The sequence below is a fragment of the Falco punctatus genome (genome assembly GCF_963210335.1).
Source record: "Falco punctatus genome assembly, chromosome: 9".
NCBI lineage: Eukaryota > Metazoa > Chordata > Aves > Falconiformes > Falconidae > Falco > Falco punctatus.
The window spans coordinates 35053661-35067989 of NC_137589.1; the positions used below are offsets into that span (position 1 = coordinate 35053661).

Below are 14329 nucleotides of genomic sequence, written 5' to 3' on the forward strand. Positions count from 1 at the left end.
GCCATGGTTATTTCTCTCAAAACCTCTAAACAGCTGCCAGTAGTTTTTTGGAATATCTAATTTTGTCACTAGCATAGTAGAAAACCACAAAACAAACCACACGTCCCCCACCCCCCCCAAAACCATGCTTAGCAAAGATACATACATATTTGTTGGCTGGTATGAATCCAAAACCAACAGGTGAAACATGGGCCCAATATCAAAAAGTTGCAAACAGCAAATCCCATTGGAAGTATGCCCTTTTATCAGGTAGGAGTATCAAAACCACAATTTTTGTGTACTTGGGAAGAGAACAGGAGAAAAATATCAAGGTTTTTGGTAGATGGAAGACATTCTCTCTCCTTCTCTTGCTCTGTTTTTTGGTTGAATTTGTGGGGTTTTTTTCTTCCCCATGGCAAAAGGTGAGCTGGAGTAGGTAGAACAGCAAGATTGATTTGTTTATGTCTTTGTTTTATGAAGCATTCCCAAAGTGTTTTTTTTTCATCGGTTTTTATACGTTCATTTTTAAAAGTTTCAGGGACCCAGGAAGATGACGTTTTATGGATAGCAATGGCAGGCATTCATCAGGTATGGGCACTGATGTTGGAAGGTGGAAAACTACCGAAGGGAAGGTAAGCAACTGTAATGAGAGACATGTGAAATTGCTGTTTGTCTTGATAAACAGCTTTCAAACCCCAAGGAGAGAGATAATCAAATTACATTGAAAATATTTTTTCTCTACTGTACTTAGCTTGAAGCTTGCTGCTTCTGTTCAGACTTAAAAGGTGTGTGTCCTTTAAAGTCTGCCTACTTTTTCCCACATCTGTTAAATAAAGATACTACTTATGCTATAAAACTATGACTTGGTAGGTACATTCATATAATTGAATGATACTTTTCATTCCATTTGCTGAATTGCCTGGTGATGCATGATACACTAAGGTGAAATAGAAGTTAGCACAAAGGCATTGAATCATTCCTTGTGCTGCCCTATAGTTGGTTTTATAGCTCCCAAGTGCTTGTCTTGTAGCTTCTGTTTTTGCCTAAAGTCTTTTAAGTATTTCAAACTCATTCTTGAACTTGGGTTACTATTTTCCTTTAGTGATTTAAAGAAAGGAGTCTGCCTTCGATTTGCTGGGAGTGGAAATGAAGAGAACAGAAACAATGCGTACCCACATAAGGCAGGCTTTGCACAGCCTTCGGGGCTCTGTCTGGCTTCTGAGGAACCATGGAACTGCCTTTTTGTAGCGGATAGTGAGAGCAGCACTGTGCGAACCATCTCTCTGAAAGACGGAGCGGTGAAGCACCTTGTAGGAGGAGAGAGAGATCCTTTGGTAATCACTTCAAACTTCCCCACACTGCCCTACTAATATTCCTCAAGCCTGACCTGGAGGAACCACTTTTGGGGTGAGAGGGTAAATCAGTTTCCGTGGCCATCAATTTCTTAACTTCACTGCTTGGAATGCAAATGTGTGCCAGTTGTGACGCTCAGGTTGTAGTGCAGATTGTTGCTTCTCAGATAATAAATCACTTCTTTTTAAAATAGCTAACTTGATTCGGCATTGTGTGGTCATTAAAGCCAGCTGGATTCATATTGATAACTTAAATGTGAGAGTTTCCATTTTCATGGTTAGCATCCACACTTCCTGGTTTTCAGTGTTCTTATTTTGAAATTGTCTTGATTTTTTAATTTTTTTTCTAAGTCAGTGAATTTCCATTTAATTACAATCATTTAAATTCATGTCAGCATTGAGTAATGAATTAGTTTAATAAAATCCTTTTCCAGAATTTGTTTGCCTTTGGTGATGTGGACGGAGCAGGCATAAATGCAAAGCTGCAGCATCCCTTAGGAGTAACATGGGACAAGAAAAGAAAACTGCTCTATGTGGCAGATTCCTATAATCATAAGGTAAGCATATAGTAGCTTGTTATATGCAGGCTTTACAGTTCTTACTACTGTGAAGGATTATTTTTAGAACATGGAAAGATTGTGTTTGATTCAGTTAAGCTGAGGAAACAAATTATACGAGTTCTTTGTAAGTTCTTTTTCTTCCCTTCCATCCTTACAGGTCCTTCTCTTTACCACTGTTTTGATGTCACGTGCTTTTGTGTTGATATAATGGTCCCTTGGGAAAGGTGAATTTAAAGTGCCAAGTTACAGTTCAGACTAAAGACCCTTTCCTTATGTTTTCCCGAAGATGCTGAACTAGAGCAAAAAAGCTAGAAGTGTTTAGTCAGGAATACTGCAGGTTTGGTAAAACTGGGAGAACAAGAGGACTTGGGTTTCCCTTAAAAAGGCCACCCAGGGTTTGGGAAGTATTGTGGGTTGCCTCCATGGAACTCTGAGATAAGAGAGATTGTTTTTGTGATTGCTCTTATGCGATGTTATAGAAGCTTTCATGTCTAAAAGGTTGTTAACTGTACATCAATTGAATGCATTAAAAGTAATATGTTTTAATTTGAAGAATAAAGAATATAACACTAAGTGCTTACTAAAATTCATGTAGCAAATGAAACTTTGTTTCAGGTATTGCATAGAACATTAAACTTTTTTGCTATTACTTTAAGGAAAAAAAATCATCTATTTTTAGAAAAAAAATTATAAGTTAGCCTACTGGTTTTGTTATGCTCTTACTATTTTGCAAATGTTTCTAGAAGGGCAACAAACATTAGAGAAACAAGCCAATCATCATACTTTTATACCAGAGGGGTAGGTACCTTCAAAATTACGAAAGGGAGCACTGAACAAAGACCAAAGGAAGAAGTAAAGTCCAGCAGAGAATGGGGAGGGGTGAAGGTGGGACATGTCATTTGGTACAGTATGATAATTTGGCTTCTAGGACACACACTTGGGTACTCAAGGTTAGTGCTGGCTTCTGAAAACGTGGGGCATAAGATAATCTAGAACTTCTAAATCCTGGTAGGATTTTTTCAGAAAAAAATTTTTTTGTGTCTTTGTTTATCTTAGATAAAGGTTGTAGATCCCAAGATGAAGAACTGTGCTACCCTGGCAGGCACAGGAGAGGCAAGCAACATTATTGGTTCGAGCTTTACACAGTCAACTTTTAATGAACCAGGAGGTTTGTGTGTTGAAGAAAGTGGCGGCTTGATGTATGTTGCAGACACGAATAATCATCAGATCAAAGTGTTGGATTTGGAAACGAAAATTCTTTCCATGGCAAGTAATACTTACCGAACAGGCTGATGGTAGTGTTTCTTGATATAAATTACTATTGCAGGCTTTGGCAAGTGGTATAAAAATCATATAGTAATACACTTTTTGGGTAGAGAGAGTAGCTAAAGTCACAGAATGTTTTGTGATGATGCAAATAAATGTTGCCTGTTAGCAGAGTTGTTGAAAGCCTTAGTCTTTGGAAAGGCAACTTTTGCATGAAAACAGAAAGTAATGATCCTCTAGAAAAGAATAATAGAAAAATATGAGTTATTAAAAAATACGGCCTAGTTTTTCAGTATGAAAAGCATTCCATGAGCACTTTGTAACAAGTGGAAGTTGAAATCAATTGCCAAGTCCTGTAGTTAAGCTGTAAGATGTGATTTTGGGAGGTCAGTGACTTAAAGCAAAATACATAGCGGGCTGCCAAGTTGTCATATCAGAACCCCTGTCATAACTGAGCACTACTGTATTTGCTTATAAACATGAAGGCAAACCAAATTTGTGCTCCTGTCTGTCTTATGATGGCACCATGTCTTAATGTTTTCGTATATATATATACACACACATATATATGGCATAATGGTCCAACTGTCATCTTGTGCATCTCTTGCATTTAATAGTACATGATCTTCTTGTGTGTTTAAATTTTCATATCATATAACATGTTGGTGGCTCTTCTGTTAAATTATCCTTTACTGTTCAGTCTGCATGGTTAAAATTGTAGATTTTATTACCAAAAAACACAGTTCACTGCCAGATTAGAAGAAATTTTATTTTAAAATACAATGTAACTGTTAAAATTTTAAATTAAAGGATACTTTAAAGTACTTACGGATTTTATGGTTTTAATAGTAGATCTTATTTTATTTGGATTAATCAGTTTTATCTTTTTCATTTTAAAAAATAATTTTGTCATTTTTCTTTGTCATTGTGTTGTTGCACTGTCAGAAAGTTTTAGTCCTGTAGCCATATTATCATGTGTTAGTTTTCCTAGTCCATGTCAGCTTTGGAATAGTGATTACGTTGTGAAAGCCTGTTTGCTTTCAGTACAGATAAAAATAAATATTTTGTTTGGTTTCTACTGATAGCTGCCTATCCTGCATCTAGAAGCATGCGATGTTCCAGACAACCTGCCTGTGCAAAAGGATAAAATAACAAACCTTCCAAAACTGCCTAAATCTGCACCAAATGTTCAACTTCCTTCACTAACTGTAGCTCCTGGCCAGACAATTCAGTTTTTATTAAAGTTGACTCTTCCTCCAGATTCAAAACTGAATGAAGAAGCACCCAATTCCTGGTTTATCACAGCAGAAGGTAAAGTGTCCTGGTTCCCATTTGACCTTGTGATGCATTACATGTTATCTGGAGTTGATACATTTAACAGCTGGAGTACTAAGATTGAAAAAGCAAAACAAAATGCCTGATAGCATCTTTTTTGCTTGAATTAATACATGCTGCATGTTGGTTTGTTTTTTTAACTTTCTTGGAACAAGCTGCCAGTGAGGGCTTGCAAAGGCACTCATCCCCCTGTAGATGCTTGCCCCCTCCACTCTGTCTCTACAAACAGCTTATCCCAGCACTACCATCTGCTTCTGGGAGAAAGCTCACCGTGAAGCTGAAGCATATTCCTGAAAGTGAATCAGGGTTTTTTTTGCTTTTGTCTCTTCCAAAAAGTATTTGAGGTACATTTATACCTAACCGCTTTGAACCTACTTTATTATAATTCATATTTTTGTATTTCTGCTTTTAAAAGCAGTGAACAAATACTGTATAGGCACTGCAGTTTGTTTATATGCCTCATGATTTAAAGTGGTTTGTCATCCCACTTTGTATTTTTGGAGTACAAATAAACTATTTCCAGGAGAGTCAACACACTTTTTGGCCTGCAGGATCTCCAAATACTGTTGAAGTAAAAATATATGTGATAGTTTCGAGGTTTAGTAAAATGGGAGAATGTAAGCAACCTAAACTCAACGAGTCATTTCAAGCTCATAAATTCTAGAGCCAACTTCTAGGTATTTTTTGAAAAACACCAAAAAGAGCACTTCATCCATCTCACAGCAGAATACAGAATACAATGCAATGAGCTAGTTACATTTATTGCTCTGTTCTTTTTTCGGTTCATGTACTCTTAAATATTTAAATAAATGGGAAACTCAAGTTCTGTTGTAACAGTCAGCCCGAACATGGCTAAATTGCAGCAACGCACTTGTAAAACCAACATTTCTGTTTGGAGATGCCATAATTCATTTGAAGTTTTATGCATTAATGGCAGATATCTTACCTGGAGTATTAGACCTCTGATACAAATGTATAGCAGCTTGTTAATTTAAGTTTTGCTTGCATATCTTAGAATAAATTTTAATACCCTCTTAAGAGCATACAGGACAAATTGCAGATCCATTGCATTTAAATAAGATGTACTGTATATATACCTATAGTTCTGAAGCAAAGCAATGGATCTCTCCATCTTTAAATGGGTGCTAAACAAGCATTTGTAAATTAATTATTTTTTTTTTGTCTACAACTGGAAAAATCAAGAAGGAAATTTCCCCTAACGTTGCATATGGAAAGAAAGTCCATGTTGTCATATAGGTAAAATCAGTGTTTTCTGTAGGTTTCAGACATGTTAAATATCCTAATGATAAAACTTGTTCTTCTTTTACAGATAATACCTGGTTGCTTCAAGGACAGTGTCTGTCTGGAGAAATAAGGGATGTTTCCCGTCAAACTATCATTCCCTTTCAGTTACCCAGGAGCTGTCAGTCAGCTGAAGCTATCCTGGCTATCAAAGCATGCCTCTACTATTGCAGCAAAGGTGGCAGTGCCTGTATGATGAAAGGAATCTCATTCAGTCAGCCTTTATGGATAGGTGGTACAAACCAAGGCAGCCTGACTCAGATTGAACTGATACACACATTTTTAACCAACTAACCCAAAGCCAGCTAATTTCATACTTTTGTTTTACTGTCCACCATTTCTGTAGGAGAAAATACGATAGATAACTTTTTTCTGCTTTTCATTTTCCTGGAGCTTATGACAAAGCTAAGAAGTAATATGATTGGTAAAATGCAGTAAAGTTCCCTACAGCTTAACATGAAAATTTATCATCACAACCTCATTTCTTTTCATTACAGTAGCAGCAATGATATTATAACACTCTAGATTCTGTTGCCAATCGTGAATATATTGGATGTATGCCATTCTAAGCAATGAGCAACAATTTTTAGAGTCCTTTTAAAAGAGTTGATGTTATTTTGTGATGTTACTGTAAGTTCTTTGCACAGTACACACTGTTAGAATAGCTAGATATTTTGGACTTAGAGATTCCTTTTGTGCCCTTATTAAATTTTAATAGACTGTCAAAACGAATCGTTTCTTTCTCCAGGCTGTAAAAGAAGTGTCTTGCTTATTTTTCTGTAATGGCATTTATGCCACATGTATTTTGAAAATACATCTTAAACTAGGTGCAGCTCTAATTTTATGCAGACTGAGTGTTTTGCTTAACTAGATGTGATGGCCTTATTTGAAGAGCATAGTTTATGAAAAAATTTCTGTGAAAGTGTTCAGGTTCCTACAGAAGAATTTCATGCTGATTTCTAACAAGACTGTGCCTCTCTAATATGTGTGTGTGTGTGTGTGTGTGTATATATATATATATATATATAAAAAAAGAACCACAAAATCATGCTGGAGTTTTTCTGGTACATACCAATTTACATTTTATAGTTAGTGGTAGATAATGGTTGAATATCCAAACTGCAAAAATTAAATGTCAACCAGTTCAAGCAGGCTGAATCACTTTCCTGCTTTTATGATTTCTTTGTGAAGACTTGTCTGAAGACTTCTGTCTTGCAAATACATAGTATTAACAAGAATATTATACTCCTGAAGTCTGATTCAGAGTCTTTTGAAGTCACTGTTAGTCCCCTGATTTGTAATAGTGGCCACTGAACCAGAACTGTCTATTTAATAATAGATTATTTGCATTCATGTTTAGAGATTCTGAGTTTTTGCTAGAAAACTGATAACTTATTCTTTGAGTAAAGTGCTTTAAAACTGTATTACAAAACTTCGTCTTTGGTGGTTAAGTGTTTTGCAAGTAAAATTCCTTCAGTTTGCCATAAGTAGCAAGAACCATGGGAAGAGTTTCCACAGGGCTTAAGTGGTAATTGGGTTAGACTCTCTGCTCTGGTCGTGAGGATCAGTTCTGAAAAGGTGATTTTGTTTTAAGTTTGAAGATATTGTTTTCACATATATTATAAGTACAGTAGTGGAAGAATTTATATATATAGGCTTTTTAAAAACAATCACCATTGTTCCTCACACCTGTCAGTAAATCCTCAGTATGATTGTTATTGCTCTTTCTTATTTAAAGGCTGACAGAAATGTTGGTCATGAACCTGAGAGGCTTTTGTTTTAAGGGAACCATATGGACTGGTGTGGTTTTTCCTTCCATTGAAATGCCAGTCTATCTCTGAGTTTTCTCTGTAGTACCAGAAATGGTTGTTATCTCACCTGTCAGCAAGGCAAGGGCTGAGCTATTATTTCTCTTGCATTTGTTTTTTAAGCAACTTTTCTAACTCAATGTTTCAGCTCGTTTGGTAACCCTCTCAATTCTCACATTCTATTTTTAAGAAGGAAAAAGCTTTGCTTTTGTTTGCAGATTTCAAATGCTATTGGAAGGATGAAAGTAAACTAACTGGTTGGGGCATTTACAATTTTTTACTCTTTAGTACAATTCACTTTTTCAGATGTGTTTGTTTGTTTGTTTAACTTTGGGTAGTAGCCAGGAAACCTTAGATCAGCTTCTAGACAGCCCACAGATTTTCCCTTGCTTGCTAAAAAAAACAAGTATTATTTTCAGAAGTTCAAAATACCAAACCAAACTGTTACAGTTACCTTGAACATATAATTCAGCAGATGGATTTTTTTCTCTCATTTTCAACTAGAATGACATTCTGTTTGTCTCGGTTGGATGAGACCATCAAATTCCGCTTGTATTCAGGGGAAAAAAAGTGAACAGATCTGTTTTCTTATTGACACTTTTTATTTAATGTATTGCTGTAGGGAAAAGACTGTGTATTCTTGACTTTATTTAACTATAGTGTGTAATGTTTAAATACAGTATTGTAGATACGTTTTCTAAATCTACATACAAAAATGTGTGTTTAAGTGTCATATCCTTTTTGTTTTCAAGTTTCAACTTCTAGTTACTATACTTAGACACACTCAGAACCACTCTCAGCTTATTGGGAAAGGGTGATAGTAGCTTGTAGGAAAACTGCTGTATAAGCATCAAACAAGTCCAGGATCAAACTGTAAAGGACCTTTAAATATATCATTGTAGCCAAATTTTAAATAATTGTATTTTAAGGAAAAACACAGTTTCAGCTTTACTAGTGGAGAGCAGGAATGGATCTGTTTGAGCCAGTTTTTTCTTCATTTTTTAAGTCCCTATTCAGATGACTGAATCTTACATAAACTAGGGGAGTGGAGGGTGGTATCTATGCTACTATTGCTCTTTCTACAAAGTTTCAGGGCATTCCTTGCCGATGCACTGTGATGGCTTTATGCTAAAGGAGAGGCAGAAGTTGTGATGCTATCTCAAAATGACACACAACCCATTATCTACAAAAAAAAAGCTATACATCCCAAAACGCTTTCCCCTTGCATCCAGTAAGTCCTAAACCCTTTTAGGCAATAACCCCTTTAGCTTTTGCAAGGGAGAGCTCCTTTTCCTGATATCATCGCACAGGGATACTGCTCTAATCGTTCTCCTTCATCATCTTAGGAGCAGCTGATTCCCAGTATGCTGCAGTTCTCGCTGACAAGTATACTGGGGTTCTGCTGTTTGGTCAGTCTATGTATTCACTGCAATTGGCTTTTAATCATCAAGCTAACGCTATGTTTCGTTTGTCCAAGGAATAGCATACACATTCCCAGAGTCACTCCTTCTGTTTTAGTTGTGGTGTACAGACATTTGAATGTTCTATAATTAGAAAAATATTTTTTTTAAAGCTTATGGTGTTTAGGGATACTATTTCCATTGCTTCCTCCAGGGTTTACAAGATACTTTTACAGTAAAGCAACAAGTGCCATAAATGTAACCAGACAGGCAAACAGAATAGCATGTACAAGCTACAGAAATTTATTTCAGCTAAGTACCAGAAAGCATCTTCAAACTATGAGTCAGAAAAACAGAAAAAGTTACTACTCAATCTAAATTCTGATAAATCAGATATATTGATGACTGCTATCTCTTTGTATGGTAATTTAGTTTATTAGTGTTTCCTGATATAAAAATTCTAAGCAGGTTGGTATGGCTCAGCACTCCCAGATTTGGATCTTACAGTAGAAGTATGTACTTCAAGACTTTTTAAGAACATGTCTTTCTACTGACTTTAATAGGTTTTGCATCAAGTTTTTTATTAAGAAAGTGATAAATTACTATAGCAAATCTCTAAAGAATATTGGTTATGGTTGTATTGTCTAATGGAAACAAGTTCAGTGGCATTTGCAGGTTTTAGTTATAGTGTTTGCTTTTCTGGAACAGCTTTTGGTTTTGAATTAATATCTTAGTAGTTCCTTTAGATGTTTTTAGAAATTTTATTTAATTACAGTATCATATTCTTCATTAGACTAGGAAAAAGATAATGTGATTTTGAAGAAGGAGCGTACTCTGTTTTAATAGCTTCTCCCTGTTGTTTTAATTCAGTAGTATCTTTCTGTAGTTTATTCCTTCTGTTGAAGGAAAGGTAGGGATGCTCACTGTGTAAACCTATTGATGGGCATATACTTTATGCATACATTTTTAGTTGATTCCCTTTTGTGTTAGTTTCTTGCATGTCATTTTGAGCTTTTCTACTGGATGCAATTCTTCATAGTTTTGCCTTTCATGTCTTCCACGTGTAGAGCATTATGTTTGAATAATGCTGTTGTAATGTGATGCAAACCAAGTACGGACCAGATGAGTAATACATGAGAAAGTAGTTTTGTAGTGTCATGTAAATGCCTTATCTGCTTAACCTGAGAAAAGGTGCATATTGCTTCCATTACATTGTATATATTCTTAATGCACTTTTTTATTCCAGTGGGCAAATCTTGTAGATCAAATCATGAGTAAAACTATTTTTCATGAGAATGTCAAGAAAAACATTCCTTACATCTTGCTCAGAGGAGGGGGATGATCAGAATGAAGTGACTTTCCTTCTCGTGCAGGGGCATGTCCTTCTGTTCCTTTAATTATTATTTATTTTAGCAAAGAGAGTTGTATTATTGACCACAAATTCTTTTGAATTTTTGAGTCCTAACAAGGTTTTCTACATACATGGAAGCTTTAAATGTCTGACTTTGTAGAGTTGTGAGTGATATATCTAGTTTAAAATGGCATATAGTTTAGCAACCGATAGCAGAGATGTATGTACATTCTTAAGATGTGCAGGTTTTTTAATTCACTGTTATTCATGAAGACTTACCTCAAAGACACCTTGCAGCTAAACTCCCACAGAAGTGTGTTCATCAAGTTTGTAATGCAACTCAAAAGTAAGTTTTCTTCCTTGCATAAAGTGCAAGAGGTTGTTCTGTATACGTTGTGTCTTCCAGGCTGCAGCTGCGCTACCTGAGAATTTACCATGCCCAGCAACTTAGGAACCATTCCCCCAGTAACTCTCTACTCAAATTTGCCAGCTCAGTTGTTCATGTAATCACTTAAAATTACCAATTTGTTAGCAAAGATTTAGTATTTAGAATTATTCATTAAAATGTTCCTTGAAATTGGTTTATCAGGGATTAGAGGAGCTTTTCTGTTCCAGGCAGACAAAGTATAAGAATGATGTGACAGTTGTTGAAAATGTGAGACCTGGTTATTTTTTTAATTAAATGACCACATCTGTCTTTGTATTCTACAACAGATCATGAATTTAGAAATGATATTTTTAACCAAATTGATTACTGTCTTCCATCAGAAGCAGGTGTTCTATATTTTATAGGTTTTGTACTATCATTTGTAAAATCAGTGCTCTCATTAAGGATTAGGATTCATTGCTGTTCAGGATTCAGTGCACCTATGATTGAGTTTCTGAGTTTATCTTAGTTTCCTTGTCACAATATTATGGAGGATTTCAGTTAGCTTTTTTTGGTCTGTTTTTTCTTCCTGTAGTTTCCTGAAGAATGAAATGCAGCCAGTATCTTGTTACCATGGAGGTATCCAAGTAGGATAATTCCCTCTACCAGCTCCTTGCCCCTCCCCTGTCTTAGGGATGGGGATGAAAACAGCAAGTGCAATAGGGCTGTCCCGCATGAAGATAACGGTACCTGGCAGCTCGCTCCAAAAGGATGCAGATGAGGTGAGGGTTTCAGGATGGGGTACACCGTGTGTTCACACTGATTCTCAAATGGATGATTCTCAAAATGGATAGACCCTGGTGCATACTGGCTTCCTGGGGTTACCTGCTGCCTAGGTCTGCTTCTATTTATGGCCTCTAAAATCTTGCTCTATAAAGAAGGCAAGAATTTTGCTCTTATTCCTGCAAAAATCTTGAATCAATTGATTCATTAGTACTCTTAAGATAACCTGGTAATAATTACTGGATTCTAGGACCTATCTGGACCCTCCCCCATGATCCTAGGTAGCATTAGAATAAAATGATGTCCTCAGGTCAGCTTCGTCAAGCTTTACACTGATGCAGCTACTGTCAAAATTCTTACTTTTACCTCTGGCCCTGTCCAGTGAGGTCCTGAACTTGTTTCTCAGTCTCCCAGAGCATCCCATCAAACTTCAGTAGCCTGTGCAGGGATTTTGATGGCTCTTGGTTTCAGGAAACTTTGACAGTATAGATTAAATACTTTAGCTATTATGTAATTTGCTGCCTTGTTGCACATTGTGCTTAATTATTATCAGTGTAATACATTTTTATTGCAGCTGAAAAGCTAGAAATCTTGGTTAGAAGTTGAGAACTGTTTGCATAGCTGTAAGTACTTATTGCTTAGTGTGTCTCTTCGTTGGTCTGTTGCTTTCAAACATACCAGGGAACTTTTTGTCCAATTGCAGGCCCTACGGCTAAGCAAAAGAATTGCAAGTATTTTTCAAGTCTTGCCTAGTTCCTTTGAAACATTAACAATTTTGAGCTAAAGAAATGTCATTTGTAAAACTCTGTTCATAAATCTACCTTAATTTGATGGTCTGTACTCAACACGCCTCAGAAAAGCACTGTATTATTTTCCCTTTTGACTAAGTATTAAACTCCGCTTTTAAAATCATCTGGCCATTGTCAGACTTCACAGAAAACAAGACAATGATTCCCAATTTGATTCTACAGTCATGTTTTTAAAGAATAAGAGCTTGTTTTTCAAGCTTCTGATTAAATTGAAATACCTGATTTTGAACCATACATTCAAGGAAACTGTTCTGAGGGCTGCCTATATCAGATAACTGGCTTCTAGATTTGAAAAATTTGGAATTGATAGTTAAGTGGAGGAACAGAATTGCTGAATGTTTTATGTTTTGATTATTTAACTTCAAAACTATCCAATTTCAATTTTCAAGGAGAAGTTGTGCAGTTAAAACTTTCACTTCTGTAAATCGTTACTATTAATGTACCATTAATCATAATATCATTAAAACCTGTAATGGTTCTATGTTATTTTATGAATAAATTAATAAAGAAAAACAAGGTAGTTGTAAAACTGCAACTGGGTGAAATCCAGGTGCTCCAAGGTTAGTGGCAAATATCTTTAGGGCCAGTAGTTAAGCCCAGTGCGACAGAAATTCTGTGTTTTCTTTATACATCATAATGGCTGAAGGAAAAAAAAAAAATCAGTGCCTTCCATAACAATACTTGAAAGTGCATCTTCACAGAAGTGTTGGAGTAGTAATTGAAGTAAGATATTTGACAGTCATGCTTTGCAAGTTTCTGGGGTTTTTAATTCTACTAATTCTGAAACTGTGAAGAGTTTTCCTTCTTCACGTTTTTGAATTAAGTTGAAATTAAGGTGCTTGTTGTTCAAGCTACTCTTCTTACAAAGTACTTCAAAATTTTTTTCTCAATCTCATGAATTTACTTCTGAAACTAGTATTACCTATTTTGCATGCTTCAGAACAAAATTGGCAGGGAGATTTCAAACGGCTTGCTGAAATCGTGGTACAAGTGAGACGGAAGGCGACACGTTCATTGATCTGAAAGGTGGAGGATGATGCTTCTTGGTATTTGAAGGGTAGAGGATTGGGTTTTGTTTTAGGGTGGGTTTTTCCCCTGTTCTACAGATCAGAAAAAGTCCTTTAAATGGCAGAAGCTTGTGTGTAGAGGCAGCTAGGGGAAGGTTCTCTCGCTGTGAAACCACGTAACTCCATTTAGGTTCTGATGCTGGGATGTCTAAAAATCCCAGCACTATAATACTAACGAAGAAAGTCACATTTGAGCACGTAATAATCAGCTTAATAAATTTCTCCTTATGGTTTAAGGGGAAAGATGGGGATTTTTTTTTTCCTTGGGGACTTCATTGTTACTTTGTGAACATTGGAATGTTTTTGTCTGCTCTTTGAGATGCTAAACCTCTGTTTTTCTGTTACGTATGATGCAAAGCCTTTAAAATATCTGAACATTTAAAAGATGTGTTTTATATTTGTTGCTACAAAATATGCAAAGAATTAAAACTGAAGGCACTTCATCTAAGATGATGAAGCTTAGACTGTAAATTCTTCACATACAGCATTGCCTAATAGCGTTCTTAACAATATTCATGGATTATGATCCTTTTTAAATAAAAGGTAAATGTCCTGTAATATTATGAGAACAAATAAATACACTGTAGAAGAAATGTCAGCCTCGGATACCAATTCAACAAATAAACAGTGATTAAAGAATGTGCTCTTTCTCCTGTGAAACCTCTTTCTCCTTGTAAAGCTTTTCCATGGAAAAATAAACATTAAAAATTTTATCTTTTCTTTGCAGGCTGAGTTTGTCTGTCAATCTTTACGTGAACATAGATGCAAAAGTTGTGAAATGCATCTGCCAGGTTACAGCTTGATAAAAATCCTTTCATTAACAAGTACTGTTCATTTCACACCTCCTTTCCCACAGGGCTCTGCAGTCGTCAGTGTAAGTCGGCCATTCAGTGACCTGAGGATTGGTAAAAGAGCGTGCAGTTGTGAGGACTCCCCAGCTTCAAGGTTAC

At 36.0% G+C, this 14329-nt stretch overlaps 1 protein-coding gene across 1 annotated transcript in view; it reads left to right on the top strand.

The window, feature by feature from the left end:
- The window catches only part of NHLRC2 (NHL repeat containing 2), a 37248-nt gene extending 23156 nt beyond the window's left edge, over nucleotides 1–14092 (top strand). The window contains exons 6-11 of the mRNA XM_080403292.1: nucleotides 512–611; nucleotides 1082–1313; nucleotides 1766–1888; nucleotides 2948–3157; nucleotides 4243–4468; nucleotides 5823–14092. Coding sequence (XP_080259418.1) covers nucleotides 512–611; nucleotides 1082–1313; nucleotides 1766–1888; nucleotides 2948–3157; nucleotides 4243–4468; nucleotides 5823–6088 — 1157 coding nt within the window. The 3' untranslated portion in view covers nucleotides 6089–14092. The remainder of the gene's footprint in view (nucleotides 1–511; nucleotides 612–1081; nucleotides 1314–1765; nucleotides 1889–2947; nucleotides 3158–4242; nucleotides 4469–5822) is intronic.
- The last annotated feature ends 237 nt before the right edge of the window (nucleotides 14093–14329 follow it).